Genomic DNA, 22,853 nt, shown 5'->3' with positions numbered 1-22,853 from the left:
AGTTCAAGATCGGGGAAAACATATTTTAGGGATTAAATTGAAAAGTGTTGAAATTATGGAAAATTTTGATATTTTATAGAATTCATGGACTGTTATCAATATATATGAGAATAATAGTTGGAAATAAGGATTAAATTGCAAGAATTTTACTTTCCGTCCCTAAGGATGAAATCGTCATTAATTAAAGTTTAGGGGCAAAATGGTAATTTTGCCTAGAGCATTAATTAAATGTATTAGAATATGAAATGAATGAAAATGATGATCAAATTTATTTATAAAGATCCGAACGACACAAATACGAGACTTGATCATGGAAAAGAAAATATATCAGAATAATGAAATAATAAACACGAGCAATCAATGAGGTAAGTTCGTGTAACTTGAATTATATTCTTAAATGCTTGAGATTGTATGTTATTGATGTGAATATGATTTGAGTGTTCATTGTATGAAAATTAATGAAACATTGATATATTTGATAAAATGGGAAGAAATCCCGGTTGAATGAAAGGAAAATTCGATGGATCTCTGAAAAGGAATTGACGGTAAAAAGGATCTAGCTCGGACGGGTGATCCTATCTTGATATAGCCCTCCCGAAGAATATGTGTAAAATGGATTTAGCCCAGACGGGTAATCCGAATTAAGGTCTGAATTTAGCTCGATGGTAATTCAGATCCAAGCTCATTAGAGTAATTGTCGTTGTAGGGATTTAGCTTTGGTGGTAATCCCGACAATACTCTATGAGTTTATATTGCAGGGGATTTAGCCTGGACTAGTAATCCCGCTGCAAGGATGAGGTTCGCGGGAGTGTGCTCTCTGATATGAAATGTGTAAGACCATGGTTGAAAGATACCATGGCAACCTGAGTGTAAGACCATGGTTGAAAGATACCATGGCAACCTGATATAAAATGTGTAAGACCATGGTTGAAAGATACCATGGTTGAAAGATACCATGGCAACCTGATATGAAATGTGTAAGACCATGGTTGAAAGATACCATGGCAACGTGATATGAAATGAACAAGACCATGGTTGAAAGATACCATGGCAACATGACAGAAAATGAGTAAGACCATAGTTGAAAGACACTATGGCATCATGTCAAAGATAAATAAGACCGTGGATGGGAGACGCTCTAGCATCTGTTGAACAATTGATATTCAGGTAATATGTATCGATGACGAATGGTTATATGAAATAATTATGAAGATAGATAAACGAAATAAGTATAAGTACATGAAATATAATTTATGTTAAGTTTGATATAAGCTATTACCTAATAAATATACATAAAATATATGGAAATGATGGAGCATGAAATATTGATATAATGAAATGAATGATATATGCTTATGAAGAAAGCGGTAAGAGCATGATATGTTTCATGACATGTACATATATGATTATCTTTGATATGTTGATACAAGGAAATTATGTAATTGAGACTATTATTAAACTCAAGTGCGATATGTCGAGAAAATAGATATATCAGTGTTGAATTTATATGAGATATGTGCAAGTATACTAACAATGTTGCTGTTTGATGCTTATACAACTGTCAAACTGTTGATTGAATGGTAATATATTTATTTATATGATGCATTGAATCGGTAAGTATTTAAATTTTTTTTAGTGATCCGTAAATGGTAGTAATGCTCCGAAACCCTGTTCTGGCAGCGGATACGGGTTAGGGGTGTTACACATTGATTATTGATGGCTTGATTGTTTTCAAAATAATAGGTGTCCTGGCCTTGCTTTGATCATGTTTAACAACATTACCAAGGTTTTAGGAAAAGAATTGTTTAGTACCATAACCTTACCTTTTGGAACCTATCTCTCTTACATCTTCAAACATCTCAAAATTCCCACTCGAGTCGATCCTCCTTTACCACAAACTCTTGGTGTTGATTCACTTTGACATATTAGATACAAGAAAGACCCTCGTATTGGTGCATGATTAAAGTTTGTACAAACCGAACCCTGTGATGAAGACGATGAAAATCTTGAAAGAGGTGATCTGGTTCAAACATTTTTAACAAGTGAAAATTGCTCCCAGAGATCAAAATATCAATACCCTCACTAAGGTATTGATACCTTGAACCAAGTATCGATAATCACACTTAGTATCAGTACCAAAATTAGCTCCAAAGTTCAAAAATATTGAGAAAAAATCAAAAGTATTGATACCTTTCTTATTTTATCAATACCCTACCTGGTATCGATATTGATTTAAACTTCGATGTTCAAGAATATTAACCAAAGAAAATATCGATACCTTTAAAAATTTATCGATACCCTGTCTAGTATCAATATTGTTTTAAGGTTCGATGTTTTGAAAAATCAAAGAAAAAATTGCTCAAGTATTGATACATTCCCCAAGGTATTGATACCTCATAGCAAGTATCAACACACTCCCTATTGTATCGATATTATATCTGACAGCCCTAATTTGACCCTAGTCGGGAAGTGGTTTCGGGACCACTAAACCGAGTCGTGAAAATAATTGAATGTTAAATTCGTGCTTAATTTGTGTGAAAATGCATATGTGAATTTGTGGTGCTTTGATTGAAATTTTTTGAAAGGGACTTGTGTGAGAATTTTGAAAATGTGCTAAGTATTTATGTGATGGCTTATTACTATATGGTTTAAAAATCATAAGGAGGTGCATGTCAAATTGCCATTTTTTTTATAGTGGCCGGCCATGTGGTTTAGTAGTTGAAAAAGTATAAATTTTATATGTATTTATATATATAAATGTATTATAATATGTAATAACAATTTTATATTATAATAAAATAAGTAAATGGGTGAAAAGAACAAGGTTAATTACTTTTGTTCTTCATTGTCGATTTCTTAAAAAGAAAAAAAAAAGAGAGGGGATAGGAGAGATCAAACTTTCGGCTATTTTAGCATCCAAATTAAGGTATGTTTCATGTGCTATTTTCAAATTCTTGTGAAAATTTAGTTAATTACATAGTTTCCTACGTAGCCCATGTTAAAACTTTAGTTTTGGTTGAGGATATAGCATTCGACCATTTACATGAGTTTTGCTAAATTATTGATAGTTGAATGTTGGTTTTAAGGAATGAATAATTGTGATTGTAATGGAGTTTCATGTTGCTTAGGTGATGAATTAAGCAATTTTTGCAATTTGACATATTGACGAGATGCAAGGATTTTGTTTTATTATAAATGCAAATTTGGTCATGGAATTTGATGTATTTCTTATTAAATTTTGATAATTTCGTTATAGGAGAAATTAAGGATGAATTTGAGTTGGCTATTAGTGATTTGTGTGAATCATTTAGCTAAGTGGGGTATTCGGCTAGGTCCATTTGAACAAATGTTTTGGTGTTGGCTGTTTAAATGATATTGTTTTTGTATTAAGTTGAATTAGAAGATTGATAAATGTGTTAAAGATGACTCAAGACTTATATAAGCATTCGGCAATAGCTAAGGAGTGGAAATTTTTTATAGTTGATGTATATGTGTAATGAGTAGTGTTATATATATGTGATTTATTTGGTAATAGAAACTTTGGCTAAAATGATTAGGGTGTTTCTTGATAAAATATTTGCGATGGTTAAATTTGTGTATAAGAAAGCAAGATAAGCTATGTGAGTTTTGCTTGTGTATGCGACCTAGGTATAAGTTCAATAATCAGTCATTAGGGTTATATGATCATTTTGTGTTTGAGCTATAAGTGATTTTCATGGCTTGATAAGTTCTTGCCATTTTCGATTATAAATAAATATGAAATTTGAATCATGGCATATTTATATAAATTATAATACATATTGAATTTGATATGTTATTGCCGAATGTGATTAATAAGTAAATAATATTGGTTAAGAAATTAAACAAATCTATTTGTTTTAATTAACTCAAGAGCTAGGAAGATCAAAGTTGGATAGGGGAAAAGATAAAGTAATAGAGTAGCCAATCCGCTACCGTTCGAATATACCGAAGTAAGTTTTGAGTAATCACATTTATTATATAATTGATGATGTCATGAGATAAGTATGATAGATGAATTGCAACCTATTGTCTCTACTTGAATGAGGTTGTTTGATAAATAAATTGAGTATATGGCATGTAACCGAATGGTTATTAAGAGTTAAGCTGGGATAGTGAAATGGTTATGTGTTCTTGTGTATGAATATTAAACCGAAAGTTATGTTGAAGGTGTATTTTTTTTTGTGCTTATATTCGAGTGAAGAAATTGAATTACTAATGTGATATGTTATGTGAATTGGGTTATCATGTGAGTAAATATGCTTGGCACTCGATACATCCGGGTTAAGTCCCGCAGGCTTCGTACTGGTAATATATCCGGGTTAAATCCCGCAGGCTTCGTGCTGGTAATATATCCGGGTTAAATCCCGCAGGCTTAGTGCTGGTACTATATCCGAGCTTAAAGTCCCGCAGGCTTTGTGCTGGTGACTGGATTCGGGTTTTAAACGTAGCAGGCTTAACGCCGGTGATTCGAGTAAGATTATGAATTCAAATGTTCGAGGTAAACTACTATTGATTATGTATGATACATTATGATGGCCAGGTACGTATTATGTACTCATATGTGAATTGATTTTTAAAGTGAATTATTAGTATCAAAGAATGATATTTGTGTGTGGATGATTACTATATCTACGAATAAGAGAATGACCTATTCGGTCGATCTCTGTCATTATATGAAAGTATGTGACTTAAATTAATTGTATGAGCTATAAAGTAAAGTAAAGTATGTGCTGAAATTTCTTTGTGTATTCATATATATATATATATATATATATTCGGCCAATAGGCTTTATAATTGGTGTACTTGTGTATATTCGGCCAAGTGATTTGTAATTAAAATACGAGTTTTGTGATACTAAATGCTCGATTTAAATGACAAGTTTTAATTGTTTGTATTGCTTAAAACTTACTAAGCTTATGAAAGCTTACTCTGCTGTTTGTTTCTCTGGTTTTTTTTTAGATTGTCGATTTTGGCCACCGACTCGTGGATCGTCAGCAGTTCATCACACTATCGGTCATTTTGGTACTATTATATTTTGGAGTTGATGTGGCATGTATAGGTTAGACTGTAGAGAACGATATTTTGTAAATATAAATATTTAGCCATACGAATATGGCATATGATCTTGAATGTTTGTATAGTTTTCAGCTTGATTTTGGATTGTGTTTAATGACTATGTGAATGTGATAATTAAATGTTTAGTTCGGTAATATCTCTTAACCTTAATCCGACGATTGGATACGGGTTAAGGGTGTTACATTATAAGTGTAACATCCCGTTTTTAATGAAATCAGAACAGTGGTTTCGAGACCACAAATCTGAGTCAGAAATAAAATTATTTTAATATTATTACATGGTCTGCATTATGATAGGAATGTCGTATAAAAATTTCGTTAAGAAAATTTTACCGATTACATGTCTTATTTGATAAATGACCAAATTGCATAAAGTGAAAAGTTGGATTCTAATAGCTAAAGGGATCAAATAGCTATGGAATTCAAAATTTGAGGTCCTTATATGACAAAGTATGATGATTCATCAATGAAAATTTAATTTAAAAAAAGGATGAAATTGGAAAGTAAAAGATGAAAAGATGATAAATTAATAAAATAAGAAAATATCATCATTTTCATCATATTTCCTAAATAGAAAAACATGGAACCCTAGCTAAGAGAAAAGAGCTCAAGCAAACTTATTTGACTCTTGTCCCATTTTTAGTAATTTTCATGTTTTCGAGATCGTAATAGTTTAATCTAGCTATCTCAGGGATTAATCTGTAAAGTTATCAAGGTACTAAGGTTTTTCCATGGATGAATATAGATGAATTATGAAATTTATGGTAGAAAAAGAAAGGTTGTTGATAGATAAACAACTTTTATAAAAGAAATTTTAATGAAATTATGATTTAGGAACTAAATTGAAAAGATGGGAAATTTATGGAAAAATTCTAATTTTTGTGAAATATATGGGCTGTTATTATAATATTTAAAAATTGGATAGGATTAGAATAAGGATTAATGTAACACCCCTAACTCATATTCGTCGTCGGAATAGAGTTTCGGAGTATTACCAGAACATTAAGAACATTTTTCAATTAATTTACGTAAATTACTATTCATTTTCTGAGATCATACATATCGTTCCATATATGGACCCTCGAGGCCCAAAACAAGTATTGAAATCAAATCGGGAACTCAAGGAATTTTTCGCGAAATTCTAAAATTTTTCCTAAGTGCAGGGCTCACACGTTCGTGTGGTCAGGCCGTGTACTACACACGCCCCTGTCCCTAACCCATGTAACTCTTTAACTTTAAGGTATGAAGAAATTGAAGGCACATGGCCAAGTCACATGCCCGTGTGCTAGGTCGTGTGGCAAATTTTTATTTTCAAAATTTAGGTGCATTTTTAACACAGCTGTGTAACACGCCCGTGTTCAAGGTCGTGTCAACCACACAGCTGAGACACACGCCCATGTCTCTGCTCATGTGCCCAATTCTGAGCATTTTGTATCTCATATTTAAGATGCAGGGGACACACGGCCGGACCACATGCCCATGAGATAGGCCGTGTGTGACACACAGCCAAGATACATGCCCGTGTAGACAAAAACAAGCCATTTCCTAGCCTCATTTGTCACCCAAATTTACCATGTTCCTACACTAAGACATACCCAATACAATCCAACCACTTAAAGCATCCATCTCAAGCAAATTTCATCATTTATAAGGCATACCACTACATGCATACATGTTCAAAATTTTACCTTGGTTTAATCCATTTATTAGACTTACTAAAAAAAACCACTTGATATATATATAACGCTAGCATAGCATGACATTACAAGTATATCAAACAACCATTACTAGCCGCTCCAATGGCTAGATTACAAACATCATCATCAAGCCATAATTTGACAATTAAGCTTATACATGCCATTATACCAAAATGAGATTTCTATTTATACCAAAATGAGATAGTGGATAGTGTGATGACTGCTCCAACCGGCTTCCAACCTTTATGAGCTTTGAGCACTACAAGATAGGGAAAAATAAACGGAGTAAGCATTTTATGCTTAGTAAGTTCATATAATGAGAAATAAACTTACTGGCCTTATTTAGTAACACAAGCACACATAAATATATATTCCATCAATTTTGGGTAAGTTACCTAACCACATACACTTATTCAAACAAGTTAATCACATGATCTCATATGAATTACAAATAAACCTAGTTGAGCTCATTACATTACAGTTCCATAAATCTCTCACCTTTCCTTGTTTCAAGATTTCTTTTTCCGTTAAACTATTGAAATGCCGATGGACATCCTGTTAGTATACTCAAAAGTACCCATTTTGGGCACAAACTTACAAGCACACTCTAGAGCCACATATTATGTTATAGGATTACCAGTCTAGGCTAAATCCTTTTTAGGGCATATACTCTAAAGAGCTTAATTTGGATTGCCCATCCGGGCTAAATCCAATCTATAGCATAGGCTCGATTACCCATCCGAGCTAAATCCTTTTTACAACATCTGGAATATTATTCTCGTTCAAGCATATCACCTTACTCCATCGAATTTCAACGTTCAATCGAAACATGGCAATTCGTCCACATTTCAAAACTTATGATTCTTTCATAATGTATGTTATCTCATTCACATCAACACAATCATACAATTAAATTCAAGCATTTAACATACATAGTAAAGTTACATAAAATTATCTGGAAATGGTTCGTTTTTGAATTTCAACTAATCTGAAACATTTTGCTTTCCTCGATCTAGTTTCATAGTTGGTCTTTCTGGATCTATATGGATAAATTTAACTATTAATCTATCACATTTCATATACATTTGCATTCTATTGTATACTAGGCAAAATTGCCATTTTGCTCCTATCATTTTCAAAAATTTCGATTTCGTCCTTAGGCTCAGAAAATGAATTCATGAAACTTAACCCTCTTTCCAAGCCTAGCTGAAATTTATAAACAACATTTACAACACACATATTTCACAAATTTCAGAATTTTCCATAGGTTTTTACCATTTTCCATTTTAGTCCCTAAATTAAGTTTTCATAAAAAATTGCCTTGTAAAAGTTGTTTATCTATGAACAAACTTTCATTTTCTACCTTAAATTTCTAATTTTCAGCATATTCATCCATGACCCAAATTTCATACCTTGATAAACTTTCAAATTAATCCCCTAAATAGAGAGATTAGACGATCTCGATTTCAAAAATATAAAAATCGTTAAAAACGGGACTTGATTCCATAGTTTTTCAACTTTGGTAAGTTGTCTTCCTCTCTCCTAGGGTTTCCATGGAAATTTTCGGGAAGTTGATATGAAATTAGATGAATATTTCTTTTTATTTAATTATCATCTTTTAATTTTAGTGATTTCCAATTTAGTCCTTTACCTTTTCTAATTTTTTCATGGATGAGTCATATAAGGACCTTAAGTTTTGAATTCTATAGCTATTTGATACCTATAGCTACTAGAATCCAACTTTTGCATTTTATGCAATTTAGTCCTTTACCTAATTAAATTTTGCATAGGAACTTACTAAGCTATATAGCTTGCTCCCCTTTCTTTCCCTTGTCTTATAGTGTCACCAAGCTAGCTCGGGGTTCGGAGACCGTCGGAGATCCATTTACGCTATCAACAATTATTTTGGTACCAATGAATTCAACATTTTGAGTAATGGCATGTACAGTGGACTTGGTCATTTTGTTATGTGCCATAATTGATTTGGCCAAATGTGTTGGCTTATATTGGCTAGTAATTCATTTTGTATAAGGCCATTTGAAATGAGCCAATATTGGTTATAAGTATATTCATATAATGATGCCTTTCATGAATGTTGTGTTGATGTCTTGGTTGTGGATATTGGTTGCATGAATATGCTTGGATTGGTTCTATGTTATGTTGTGTAGGTGTGTACAATAAAGGGTGGAAAAATGGCTTGGTAAATAGCCTTATTTTTGTCCACACAAGTAGATACACGGGCGTGTGTCTAGGCTATGTGCGACACACAGCTTGCCCCATGGACAAGTGTTTAGGCCGTGTGTCTCCTGCACCTAAATTTTAAGAAATAGAATGCTTAGAATTGAGTACACGGGCAGATACACGGCCGTGTGTCAGCACCTATTTAATGAAAAATCATAAATTTTAAATTGACCATACGACCTAGCACACGGGCGTGTGACTTGGCCGTGTGTCTTTAATTTGTTCTTGGGTGACAAACAAAGAGTTACTCAGGTTGGGAACACAAGCGTGTGTGACCACACGGCCTGCCCATACGGGCGTGTCCCATATCTTCACGGGTGTGTGACCCCATTTAGTGAAAAATTTTTTAAGTTTTGTAAAATTTCCTAAAGGTCTCGGTTTAGTCCCGAACCACTTCTAAAGCATGTTTTGGGCATTGTAGGCTTGTATTAGGGACTTTATGATTAAATGCAAAAAGTTTTAAATTTGGACGCAAATGTATAACCCGAAAAGTGTATGTTTGTTTGTGTGATAAGTCCGGTAATGCCTTATACCCTGTTCTGGCGTTGAATACGGGTAAGGAGTGTTACATGGCCTTGTAGCCCTTGCTCCTAATTAATGTAAATTAAAATGTTCACACGGCCTAGCACACGTGTAATGGCCTAAATTCAAAGTTATCGGAATAGTGGTTTCGTAACCACAAATCCGATTTAAAGAGAAATTTATTTCAATATTTTTGCATGAAAATTGATATGATAGGAAAATCGTATGAAAATATTGATAGAAAAATTTTACCGATTTAGTGGTTAATTAGAAAAAGAAATTATTAAAGAAATTGGGTAAAAACAAGGTATCAGGACCTCTATCTCATAAAACCGAGTCGAAAATAATTTTATAAATATTTATGAAATGTTAGTAATGTGGTATTAAAATTTCGTTAGGAAATTTTAATGTTTGGATAGTTAATTAAATGAAAAGGACTAAATTGTAAAAGGTGTAAAAGTTGCTAGAATGATTAAATAGCTTAAGAGTCTAATGAGAAAGGATTTAAAAGGAAATTAGACCCAAAATTTATTATGGCTGGACGTAGAGGTGATCATGGGCCGGGCCGGACCGGGTTTGGGCAGGCCAAGATAAAATTTTAGGCCCATCTACTAGGCAGCCCGCCCATGCCTACCAAATATGGGCCTAAATTTTTGTCCAAGCCCGCCCGAATAAAATTACTAAGCTCGAGTTCTGCCCTACCGCCCATATTAATTTTTTTTCTTATTTTATTAAATAAAAATTTAAAAATATAATAAATCAAATATATTTAAAAACATAAAAATAAATATTAAAACAAATAAAAATAATACTAAAACAATTCTTAAAACAATACACAAATTAACAATATAATAAAAATAGTTATATTAAAATTTAAAATAATTTTAAAAATAAAAAATATATATTAATATATAATCCGGCCGGACCAGGCAGCCGAGCCGAGTCAGGTCAAAAACTCTTACCCGAGGCCCGGCCCGTTTTCTAAACGGGTCTCGTTTTTTTGCCCAAGCCCATTTTTCGGGCCTATATTTTTACCCAAACCCTCTTATTTTTCGGTCGAGCCTTTGGGCTGGGCTGGACCGCCCGGCCCATGATCAGCTCTAGCTGGACGGCAAGGGCATGAAATCAGTAGGAAAATTGATAAATTAAGGGCAAAATTGGAATATTGCAAAATTAACTAAATAAAACTAGGACTAAATAGGAATTATCTAGATTTCTCTTCATTTCTCTTCAATTCCAGCAGCTAAAAACGCCATAGGAGGGTTCTCTAAGCTGGTATTCCATAATTTTTGCACCAAGTGAGTTAATCCTTGCCTTTTTCTTGTAATTTTTGTGTTTCTAAGACCTTTACAACTAGGTCCTACTATTAAATTCATTAGTTTTTGATTTCATGGATGAAATTGAAAGTCACCATGGTTGAGTGCTGTAAGTTTATGATGAAATAGAATGAAATTAAAGCTTTAATTTGTTTATGAGATGATTTTATTAGGTAGTTTCAATAGAAATTGATTTTTAGGACCTAATTGTGAAAATGCTTGGAATTAAAGTCTATTGCTGAAATTCTAATTCCTAAAGGTTGTAAAATAGTTTAAGGTGATAGAAAAAAATGTTAATTGAGAAAAATCAGCTCAATTGAGAGGCTAATTAAGTACGGACGAAATTATCATTTATTAAAAGCTTAGGGGAAAATGGTAATAAACAGCTTGCACTAAAACAATATTGGACAGCAGCAGTAGACTAACTTTGAAAAATCACCATAAATTTTAGAAATCTAATTAGAAGATGAAAAAAAGATGGAATTAAAGCTTATTGAGTCTAATTTCTCATAGAAGAAACGGTGTAAGTAATGGATCTGTAAATCATGAGATATAATGAATTTTGTGAGACAAGGTCAGAATGAATTCGAGTTCCCCTGTTCTGACTTTGAAAAATCATAAAAAATTGAATAAAAATAATTAGGGGCTTAAATTTATTTGTATAGAATCCTGAATGAGTCTATTTTTAAGAGAAAAAACGATAACATCATTTGAATCCTGTATGAAGAGATAATTAATTTTTAGTGAAGAAGGGTCAGAACTGTTAGACAGCAGAACAGGGGTGACTTTAAAGAATAAACTGTACTTATTGGATAAACCAAAAATTCTGAAAATTTTATGGTAAGAAGATATTTGAGTATAGTTTCAGCGAAAATTTACGGAACTTAATTTGGAGTTCCGTAGTTCAAGTTATAAATGATTTAGTGACTATGACTCAAATAGACAGCTTTGAATAAACTATAAATAATAATAGTTGAATTATAGAGAATGTTGCATATGAACATGAAATGTATTAAATTGATAATTAAATTTATTTATTTAGATCCAGAAGATTCAAATACGAAGCTAGATCGAGGAAAGGAAAAAGCTCGGGATTAGTAGATTTTTTTTGTTTACAAACAAGTATCAAGGTAAGTTCATGTAACTTGAATTATATTCTGAAATGCTTGAGATTGTATGTTATTGATGTGAATATGATTTGAATGTTCATTGTATGAAAATTAATGAAACATTGATATATTTGATAAAATGGGAAGAAATCCCGGTTGAATGAAAGGAAAATTTGATGGATCTCTGAGAAGGAATTGACGGTAAAAAGGATCTAGCTCGGATGGGTGATCCTATCCTGATATAGCCCTCCTGAAGAATATGTGGAAAATGAATTTAGCCCGGACGGGTAATCCGGATTAGGGTCTGAATTTAGCCTGGACTGGTAATTCAGATCCAAGCTCATTAGAGTAATTGTCGTTGCAGGGGATTTAGCCTGGACTGGTAATCTCGACAATACTCTATGAGTTTATATTGCAGGGGATTTAGCTTGGACTAGTAATCCCGCTGCAAGGTTGAGGTTCGTGAGAGTGTGCTCTCTGAAATGGAAACGTGCACACATGAATATGAATTGACGGACCCAGAATTGTACACTAAAAGTGTACCTCTGAAAATCCATCGAAATTCCGATAAATTCAACGGGATAAATATGGAAAAATATAAGGGAATGGAATTCATGGTATTGATGAGTTCATCAATCATGGTATATATTATTGGTACATGGAAATTATTGTACTAACTTGAATGTTGAGTTTGTGCATATTAGGGTAATAATGCATTGAATGGATATATGAATGTTTATTGTATTGTATTGAAAATATTAGGTAAGTATAATTCTTGTTACATGAGCTTACTAAGCACAAAGTGCTTACCCCGTTTCCTTTTTCCCTGTTTTGTAGTGTTAAGAGCTCAGAGGTCGGATTTGGTCGGAGACACATCACACTATCAACCTCAGGATTTTGGTATATAAAGAAACTTTATTTTGGAAATCAATGGCATGTATAAGCTAATAAAGTAAATGTTAACGTGAAATGAATATAAAGTTAGCCATTAGTATGGTTAACAAACCTGGTTTGGGTATGTGATGACGTTATTTTATAAATATGCATGAATTTATCTTGAAATTATGTTGAATTGGTTTGGTTGAAGTGGATTGGTCTCGATTTAATATTGCAGGGAAGGTTAGATATTTATAAAAGGGGCTATATTGAATTAAAAAAAAATCGTAAACTCCGGTAATACCTCGTACCCTATTCCGGCAATGAATACAAGTAGGGGGTATTACAACACGGGCGTGTGGCTTGGCCGTGTAACCCAAGTCAGTAACCATCCTAATTTAGACACAGGCTGAGACACGGCTGTGTGTCCCTATTTCGAATGTTTACATGGCCTAAGACATGGACGTGTCTCTCAATCGTGTGAGTCATATGGCCTGACCACACGGTCTTGTGTACCCTGCACTTAGGAAAAATATTAAAATTTTGTGAAAAATTCTCTGAGTACCCGGATTAGTCCTGACTTATTTCTATTGCATATTTTGGGTCTCGATGGCTCATATAAGGGACAATATGATTGTTTATTATTGATTTCTTATATAAATGAGAAATGATATGAAATGCCTGTATTTGATCTATTTATTCTGGTAATGCTCCGTAACCCTGTTTCGGTAACGAACACGGGTTAAAGGTGTTACAATAGGCTTTAACAATCATTGAATTGAGGCATTAAATGCCCAAAGGATCGATACCCCTCCAAAGGTATTGATACCTTTTGTTGCAGGAGCTATTAATGCTCTGGTGCTCTATTCAATTCCTCAACAACTACAACGGTTGGAAAACAATTAGGGGCTATAAATACCAACTTCCAAAGTTTCTACAACAATAAGAGAGATTACAAAAGATCAAAAGCTATCAAGAAAGATAAAAAAACCTTCTATAGCAATCTTTTGTGCTTAAATTCTTCATCTTTTTCTTGTAAACACTTGTGAGCATTTATTGTATTACCTAAGCTTGAGTGTTTCTCGTTAGGTGTGTGCCTAAGTTGCAAACAATCTAATCTTGTAAGGATTGTTTCATTGTTTGCTTATTTGCTTACTCTTTTGAGAGGGTTTAAGTCTTAAGATTTGGATAAAAATCTTAAAGGAGTTGTATGGTTAAACTTTGTCCTCAAAGGTTAATCAAATTAGGAAATTTGGGAAAATTCTTAGTGGTGGAAAGCAAAGGTTGTGGGGTAGGCAATTGGTGCTGAATCACTCGAAATTATTTGGGTTCATTGTTTCATTTTATTATCCTTGCTTTCTAAATTTTTTTAAGGGCCAATTCACCCCTCCTCTTGGCTATTTCAAATGATTGATCGAGTTAACAGATACCATAAGCTCATACATATCTTCAGTTATAGGGTTTCAATTAACATAAGTTACAAAAACATAAATAATAGAATTAAGGCACCTATAAATTCCTCAGGTGTCATGGGAGTTGTATGAATATCCATTTATCAATAAATTTACCAAATAAAACTATTTTTAGTGGGGTGTTTTCCCCCAACTTTATGAGTAGATTTAAAACAAAATGTATGCTTTTTCTAAGCTTTATAAGTAGATTTAAATTTAGGGTTAGCATTTAATATACTGATAATATATTTTTTTATTTCACAAACAACACTAAAAAATTATCATATGCGTCTTTTTTTTAATATTTTATTATTCCTCGATAGACACTTGTCATTTCCTAATCCTGTTTGTGAAGCTTAAAAATTCTGCTGACAATATACCAAATATCTTTTCTTAAATTTGAATGTTAAGGAATGCAATAAACAAATTTATAAAATTTTAGAATAACTAAAGGGAGTCAAATTTTTTACTGTTTTAGTTTAATAATAAAAGGCGTAATGATAAAAGAAAAAAGGTAATGGGCGGGCCTAGACCAAGCTGAGCTGAGCGTAGCTCTTGTAGATTTGATTCCAATAAAGTCCAAAGCCGAATTATGTTCTCTTGGGCCTGGCCTTTCTTCACAGCAAATGCGACAGCGTTTGAGGACCCCTGGGCTGCACCGCTGAACGGCCAAAAAAATAAAAATTAAAAAGACTTTGTTAAATCTTCATCGCAGCTCGCAAGGCACGTTGGATCCCATCCTCCCGAAAAATTTCCCTCTATATTCTCCCCCAATTTTTCTTTCTCTCCAAACAATCTCCTTTTAAAACCCTAAATCCTCAATTTCACCCATGTCGGTTCCTCCCTCTTCCGCTACACCTCCTGCTTCCTCATCCTCTTCTCAATTCACCTACCAAACGACGGCAAATCAATCGTATTTTCCTTTGCCCTTTCATCTCCAGCAACAGCCCCAACATTATGCCTCCGCGCCCCCCTCCGTTTCCGTCGCCCCGGCTCCTGTCTACCCTGCCTCTGTTGCTCCTGTACCCGGCGTCTATTCTCTCCCTCAATACCAACAGGTCAGCAGAACAATAAACTATAAACATTATTTCGATTTTTTTATTTTGAAAATTTGAATTCATGGAATTTATGAGATATATCGGGTTTAAGTTGTTTTACCAACTCTTTTAGTAACTTGAAAATTATCTGGGTTATGTTATTCAGAACTGAAATCAAAATTCGAACAAGAACGGTGGGAAAGAGAGTTGAAATTTTAACCAAAAAAATGAATTTTTTAGCTCTAATTTGTAATCATTACATTTGAATTAGTGTCGCTTTTAGAAATTTTCTTATTTTGTTGTGCTTTTTATGTTAAGTTCGGAGAAAAAAACACTATATAGTATATGTAGAAGTGCAACCAAGCCTTTTATTTGTTGGTTGATCTTATTTTATAGCTGTGAGTTCAAGTACGCCCTTCACCTGTGTAATAAGTTGCAGTATATTTGGACAGGCCCAACAGTTATTTCAAAGGGATGCTCAAATAGTTACCCCAGAAGCACTAGAGAGCGTAAAGGCTGCTCTTGCAAGCAGTGAGATTGAGCACAAAGCAGAAACTAAGAAGAAAGCAATCCCACGGAAAGCTGCTGGTCAGTCATGGGAGGATCCAACGCTTGCTGAGTGGCCAGAAAGTATGAACTATCCAACTTTCAAGTTTACTTATCTTACTATATCTCTGTGTGTTTCCAAGTGCTTTTCTGCTTTATAGTTCTTATATATTATTCCTGTTGATAATCTGCAGATGACTTTCGCTTATTTTGTGGTGATCTTGGTAATGAAGTTAATGATGATGTTCTTTCAAAAGCTTTTGCTCGATTTCCTTCATTTAACATGGCTAGAGTAAGTTTTCAATTACTTGGTTTTTTTTCAGATTTCCTTTTTATTAGCATTTTTTGCCATGTCTATCAACTCTTTGCAGTTCCTGTTCAGATTTTTGTATGAAGTGCACAGAGAAGTTATATATTTATGTGTTTTAAGGTAGGTTGTGCCTTAAATCTGCACGTTTGAAATTTAATGGATAATCCACTTTCATTGGTATTCTTTGATCCTGTCAAAATTGTAGAGATTGATGTTGGATCTTGACTGCTGGAAAATGGCTTACAGGTTAGGGCTTGAGTATGGTATATTTGACCTGACTTATGGAGTAGTTTGAGTCATAGCAGGCTGAATTGATTTTGAACTAGTCTGAATAAGGTTAGTCAACCTATTAAACTGTTTAAGTTGGATGCCTACCTCTTGTCTAGCCTTAAAGAGGGGAAATGGGAAGTGTATGGTTTTCCCCTTATCTATTAGTTTTTATTGTATGTCATTGAACTTGAGAGAGCCTTTTTTTGGTCCGTGAACTACCATATCACGTCCCAACCAACAACAATGTGTAAAACCTTTTGTGCGTTTTCTGGTCTTCTGACTTGAATATAGTGGTGCATTTCCCCTATAAGCTTATATTTGCTCAATTGCATTGGATTAAGAATTCTCAGTGTCACCTATACCGTGTGGGGTTTTAATCGTGCTAAGAAGAGTGATAAGATTCAGATTTGTAAGTATGCTCATTTTGAGTTGTTAGTGTGATATGAGTTTTTTTTGGCACATGAAGATTAAGCTATGATGATCTTCAGGTTTATTTTGTTTAATACTGTACCATTACCGGCATTACTTTTGCGGTATATTGTTTCTTGTATTTCTGTCTGAGAGCATGGCATGCCTTCTGTCATGCTTATGGTTGACCTGCTGGGATTCCATCTTTGTTCTTTAAAAAAAGGCAGTGAGGGATCCATGAGTTCCTAGAAAACAATTTGATAACTAAGATATTTGTGTGCGCATATGTTATCTTTCCAACAGGTTGTTAGAGATAAACGGACCGGCAAAACAAAGGGCTACGGGTTCGTTAGCTTTGCTAACCCTTCTGACCTTGCAGCTGCACTTAAAGAGATGAATGGTGGGTACTTTCACAATCATTAGCCAAATTTGGACAATTTATTTTTGGGCATTCTTGGTGTTGATATATGTTTGGTTTACAAATGATGTGTTGCAGGTAAATATGTGGGAAATAGACCAATCAAGCTTCGAAAGAGTAACTGGAAGGAGAGGATAGATCAGGATGCCCTTGTGAGACAGAAAGTACATACTTCCCACTTGTTTTTTTCAGAGTCTTATTTTTTGTGTGTCAATTGTATTTCTGACTTTGGATATCTATGTGGTCCTTAAATTCATTGGCAGAACCATTATCAGAAAAAGCCAAAGCTACAGAAGAAAGGGATATTGCACAAGTGAGCACAGCTCTGGTTAAGCTTTTCGCCTTCCTTGTCTTGGTGGAGCCTGTTTGACCGACTGAACCATTAGTAGTAAATCAAGTGTGTTTGCTCTACTAAGCAATTCTTAAAATTTGTTTTTTTTTTTTGGGGGGGGGGGGGGGGAGGAGAATTGTAGGATGATGAGCAAACTTTATTTTAACTCAATCCAGCAATCAAATACAAACGACAAAATAACTTGTCCTTTTTTTTGGCAGCAAATTTCTTAAACAAATGATTAATTTCAATCGCCGAGAAATAGAAGAGCAGAGAAATAGCATATCCCGAAAGGAAGAAAATGAAGTAATATAGTAAATCATCAATTACGTACGGAGTGTTTTTAAAAATATGGATAAATATAAAATTAGACATGAAATGCTATAAATGGATTTTGTTATGTGATTTTTATATGAAAATTTGATTTGGTTTAATTTTCACAAAGCATTAATAATATTAGTAGCTTACAATTATTTTATGTTGATATATTAATTAAATATAATAAATGTATGTGTTTTTTTTCTTTTGATAGACTTATATTTTAATGTAATATTGTATTATAATATATTTAATTTTTATGATATAAATTAATAATATATAAAAGAAAGGGTAAATTGCACCAATTGTTCCTAAACTATAAATAAAATTATGTTTCAGCTACTCAACTTTTAAAAGTTACATAATTATCTCTAATATTAACAATTATCACATTTTGATCCATTATCCATTAAGTAAAGGGTTAATAACAATTTTAATCCTTGAACTATAATTAAAATATTAATTTGATACTTTAAAAATTAATAATAATTCTAAAAATTTAAAAGTATTTTGAGAATATTCAAAATTTTTAATATATATATATAATATTAAATGGAAAGCTTAAGTAAAAACGAAGAACGAAAACAGAACCTAAAGCATTAAGTTGAATTTGGCAGAAGTGAGTAAGACGATCTTCCTATTCCAGATTTGGCCAAGTTGTCGGCTGCTTGATTAGCATCCCTGGATTAGAACTTGATGGTCATTTACTAGCCATTTAAAAAAATTTCCCATTAAAAGCTTGAAATTTGTCCTTTCTTTCACTGTGTTTTTTCTCTGCTATAAGTTTTAATGCAGGAACTGTTCATTAAGATTTTTAGTCCTAATTTTCATATTAAATTTTATCTTTGCAAAAGGTTGAATTGCCTATTTTCACTGTATACTGCAGTTGGAAAGAGTTTGGGAGGGATTGTGAGAGAAATGAAACTCAGAGCTTTAATTTGAAAAGCAAAAATAAAAGAAGGGAAAGGTAAATTACAGGGGTTGCGTTTGTTTTGTCTTCCAAGTAAGAAGAAATTTTTGGAGTTTAGGGAAGAAGAAAATTACAGGGTTTCTTTAAAGGAAGAAGAAAGAGAATGAGGGAGGGAGAAAGGGATTGGGGGTGAAGGAAATTAAAAAATAATTATTTCTTAATTAAAATTTTAATTTAATTTCATATATATGATGTGAGAAAAAGATATGTGGCATAGTATTCAGTCTAAAAATTAATAGGATTAAATTAGAAGGACTAAATTGGTTAACCGACATAAACTTTAAGTATTAAAATGATCCAAAAATTATTTGGATATCAAAATGAGATTTTATGTCTATTTTTAATGAGCATTGTTCTTATTTTTGAGAATTTAGTGTTTTTAATTTTGTTTAGCCAGTTGTTAATATGCTTGATTGTTTGAATTTTTTTTGAAATTAATATTTTCTTATTTATTTTTAAGATTCTTTTAACTTTTAGAATTATTATTAATTTTTTAAAAGTATCAAATTGATATTTTAGTTATAATTTAAGGGTTAAATTTCTTATTAACCCTTTAAATTAACATATCATGTCATCCTCGTTAACTAAGGAGGACCTAAGATATAACAATTCGATAATATAGTGACAATTATGTAACTTTTGAAAATTAAATGATTAAAATATAATTTTAATAAAAAATTAGGGATAATTATATAATTTACCTAAAAGAAAAGAAAAATTAACATATTATAAATTTGGAAAAAAATTATATTATATTAGATTAGATTATGGTTTTGAGTATTTGAACATTTTAAATGAATTTAATTTTTATTTAAATTAATTTTACTTATTACCTTCTTAAATGTTTAATCGAGCAACCTAAATCTTAAACAGTCCTAATATTGAGCAGTGAATATATGACTATTGCTGTCAAAAAAAAAAAAAGAATATATGACTATTAATCTTAGATATTTTATTAATTAAAAAAATATGTCGATATTTTCAATTTGAAAAAAACCATCAAAATCAACCCGTTTGAGTTAAATCAGTTGGGTTCACTCGGGGTGCAATGGTTTTATTCAATTTTTTTTCTCCCCTTCCTTTCAGATACTGAATCATAAACGGGCTTACAAAAGAAGTACTTAGATGTAATTTAACCACAAATTGAACCCTAGTAATTAACGGCAATCCTTAAACCTTCCTGAACGTACTTACTAAAAGAAGAAAAAATGGAAAGCTTTGCTGCGTTTTCAATGTCCAGAAACAAAGTCGCCAACGATTACGTTTTCTTTTTGGTCTTCAAATTTGAGCCTTGACGTAGTATCCGGGTAAGCTTTTTAATTCTGGGGCTTTTTATATTTGGTGGGGTTATTGAAAATCTTTTGAATGCTATGAAGGTGACATGGTCAATGGCTTGAATTATACGAAATGAGTAGTTGAGTTTGAGGTTTTTGGATAAATTTTTTTTCGTTTCTTTTTTATACTTTCAATCATTTGTTACCATATTAATGAGCGAAGAAAGCAAGGGAATTATTTGCCAAGTAATAAATTTTGTCCTGAAATCCTGAAATAAGGAGATCTTTATTTGTTATTTTCTGTTGGGAATTTATCTTAGTTGAGTTTGATTGAAGAGTAAGCACAATTTTTATGTTTTTTCAAACATATTGACTGTTAACAGGTGATTCAAATATATATTTTGATTGGATAGGAGGAGATGGGGTATGTCATTTCCCCTCAGAACTGTCTAGGTGAGATTTGCCATTTTCATGGTTTGCAATGGGGTTTCAAACAAGCTGGTCCAGGTTGTAGCTCTCTGACATTTCCAATGGTACATGTAACTACATCTCGTATACCTTGTTTAATCAAATGTTGTCGTAAAAGCCGCTCTTACTTGCTGTGGAAGGTAGATAACCGTTCGGAAAGAGAGGCGGTGTCTTTATGGTGCAGAGGACTACACAGAAGTGTTTGTATTGACCGAGATGAATTTGATCAAGATGAATGGAGGAGGAGTTCAGAAGATGGTAAGATGTTAATTAATGGAAAATTCGAAGAGAAAATGGTTCCAAAAAAGATTCGGGATTCTTTGATGACAGCTTTAGATGGACCTTTTGTTAGAAACGATGAGGAAACCAACAACAATGTTCTTCAAAAGCTCTGCAGAAATGGAAAACTGAAAAGTGCGTTACGGTTGATAGAAGTTATGGCATGTAAGAATCAAATTCCTCATTTCCCTTCTTGCATAAACTTAATAAGGGGATTTCTAAAACTGGATGAACTTGATAAAGCTGCCAAAATTCTTCAAGTTATGATAATGTCTGGTGGGGTTCCTGACAATATTACGTATAACATGATGGTTCGCGATCTTTGTAAGAGAGGATGGATAAGATCTGCTATTGACCTTCTGGAAGACATGAGCTTGAGTGGTTGCCCTCCGGATGTGACAACATACAATACGATAATCCGCTGCATGTTCGACAAAGGGAATTTTGATCAGGCTGTTGGGTTCTGGAAGAATCAACTGAGAAAGGGATGCCCGCCATACCTAATTACATATACCATTCTCGTTGAGCTAGTCTGCAAGCACTGTGGAACTTTGCAAGCAATGGAAGTATTACATGATATGGCAATTGAAGGCTGTTATCCGGACATTGTTACCTACAATTCGCTGGTTAGTTTTAATTGTAAGCAGGGGAAATACGAGGATGCTGCTTTGGTCATATATAATATTTTATCTCAAGGCATGGAGCCTAATGTTATAACATATAATACCCTTATCCATTCTCTTTGTAATCATGGGAGTTGGGACGAAGTCGATGAGATACTTGCTATCATGAAGGAAACTTCTCATCCTCCAACTGTCTTTACTTACAATATATTGATCAATGGTTTGTGTAAATATGGACTTTTGGATCGAGCCATCAACTTGTTTAATCAAATGTTGTCTCAAAATTGCTCTCCGAACATCGTTACCCATAATATTCTTCTTGGAGCTCTTTCGAAAGAAGGAATGGTAGAGGAGGCTCTTCAGTTATTTCAATTTTTAAGTAGGAGCAGCTGCTCCCCTGGTTTGGTAACTTATAACACTCTGATAGATGGCTTGGCTAGAAATGGTGATATTGAGAAAGCAATGGGATTATATGATCAGATGTTAGGAGATGGGATCAATCCTGATGACATAACTCATCGATGTTTAGTACGAGGATTTTGCCGTGCAGATCAAGTTGAAGGAGCAGTAGAGATACTAAAGGTGATGGCGGAGAGGAAACACGCAGTTGGAAATAGTGGTTATAAAATGGTGATCCATAGGCTATGTAAAAATGAGAAGATAGATTTGGCAATACAAGTTCTAGAAATGATGGTCTTAAGTCAGAATAAACCAGAAGAGACAACTTATTTGACAATAATCAAAGGTATAGCTGATGCCGGAATGAAACAAGAAGCTACCAAGTTGTATCAAAAGTTGATGGCATGGAGGGTTTTCAGAGAAAGGGCAGTGTAGGGTTAAAGATTTTGTGAACTTGATAGCCAATATTTTGAGGTGAGAGCTTTTCCAATGCACTTCTGTTTGAACTTACTTTCATTTAATAGCTTAAAGCTCAGTAATCTCTTTTTAGCTTGTGGTTAATGTGGTAGGCTATTTACACCAATGAATTAGTACAATTACAATAATTTCTCTTTACTGGCTTTTGAGCTTTTGCTTCATCTTTTTTTACTTAGTTTTCTACTTGAAGTTGAACATAAATAAACAGTTTAGTTAGTTTGCTGATTATTAACTACTATAATACTTTGATAGATTTTCTACTTGATATTGTTCTATACCATTGTGCTGCAGATAGGTTTGTAGCTTATTGTACTCGGGGCTTTGCCTATTGGTTCGGTCCCAGTATTTTGCAATCTCTTCTCTTATTTTCATGCCGGAGTCTCACTTAAAGAGCACAGAGAAGCCTCTCTCTAATA

At 33.2% G+C, this 22,853-nt stretch overlaps 2 protein-coding genes across 5 annotated transcripts; both read left to right on the top strand.

Annotated features, from left to right (window-relative positions):
• Window positions 1–14,993: 14,993 nt before the first annotated feature.
• On the top strand, window positions 14,994–17,896 carry LOC108470945 (uncharacterized). Of its 2 annotated transcripts, XM_017772476.2 has the most exons (6): window positions 14,994–15,367; window positions 15,799–15,976; window positions 16,087–16,184; window positions 17,184–17,280; window positions 17,377–17,462; window positions 17,562–17,896. In XM_017772476.2, the coding sequence occupies exons 1-6, from the start codon at window positions 15,140–15,142 to the stop codon at window positions 17,613–17,615; spliced, it is 741 nt and encodes a 246-aa protein (XP_017627965.1). In that variant the 5' UTR covers window positions 14,994–15,139; the 3' UTR covers window positions 17,616–17,896. The 2 variants fall into 2 exon arrangements, with proteins under 2 accessions (XP_017627965.1, XP_052876974.1); XM_053021014.1 differs by lacking the exons at window positions 17,377–17,462; window positions 17,562–17,896 and adding an exon at window positions 16,275–16,322 and having other exon boundaries at window positions 16,449–17,219.
• Window positions 17,897–19,887: 1,991 nt separating this feature from the next.
• LOC108474242 (pentatricopeptide repeat-containing protein At1g08610-like) lies at window positions 19,888–22,688 on the top strand. 3 transcript variants are annotated; one of them, XM_053022024.1, is made up of 3 exons: window positions 19,888–20,224; window positions 20,605–20,698; window positions 20,804–22,688. In XM_053022024.1, the coding sequence occupies exons 2-3, from the start codon at window positions 20,611–20,613 to the stop codon at window positions 22,393–22,395; spliced, it is 1,680 nt and encodes a 559-aa protein (XP_052877984.1). In that variant the 5' UTR covers window positions 19,888–20,224; window positions 20,605–20,610; the 3' UTR covers window positions 22,396–22,688. The 3 variants fall into 3 exon arrangements, with proteins under 3 accessions (XP_052877984.1, XP_052877983.1, XP_052877985.1); XM_053022023.1 differs by having other exon boundaries at window positions 19,892–20,224; window positions 20,575–20,698; XM_053022025.1 differs by lacking the exon at window positions 19,888–20,224 and having other exon boundaries at window positions 20,653–20,724.
• Window positions 22,689–22,853: the final 165 nt, after the last annotated feature.

This window comes from Gossypium arboreum, chromosome 11, assembly GCF_025698485.1.
Source record: "Gossypium arboreum isolate Shixiya-1 chromosome 11, ASM2569848v2, whole genome shotgun sequence".
Classification (NCBI taxonomy): Eukaryota; Viridiplantae; Streptophyta; class Magnoliopsida; order Malvales; family Malvaceae; genus Gossypium; species Gossypium arboreum.
Note: the sequence above shows the minus strand (reverse complement) of the source record. Positions and strands in the feature narration are given on the sequence as shown.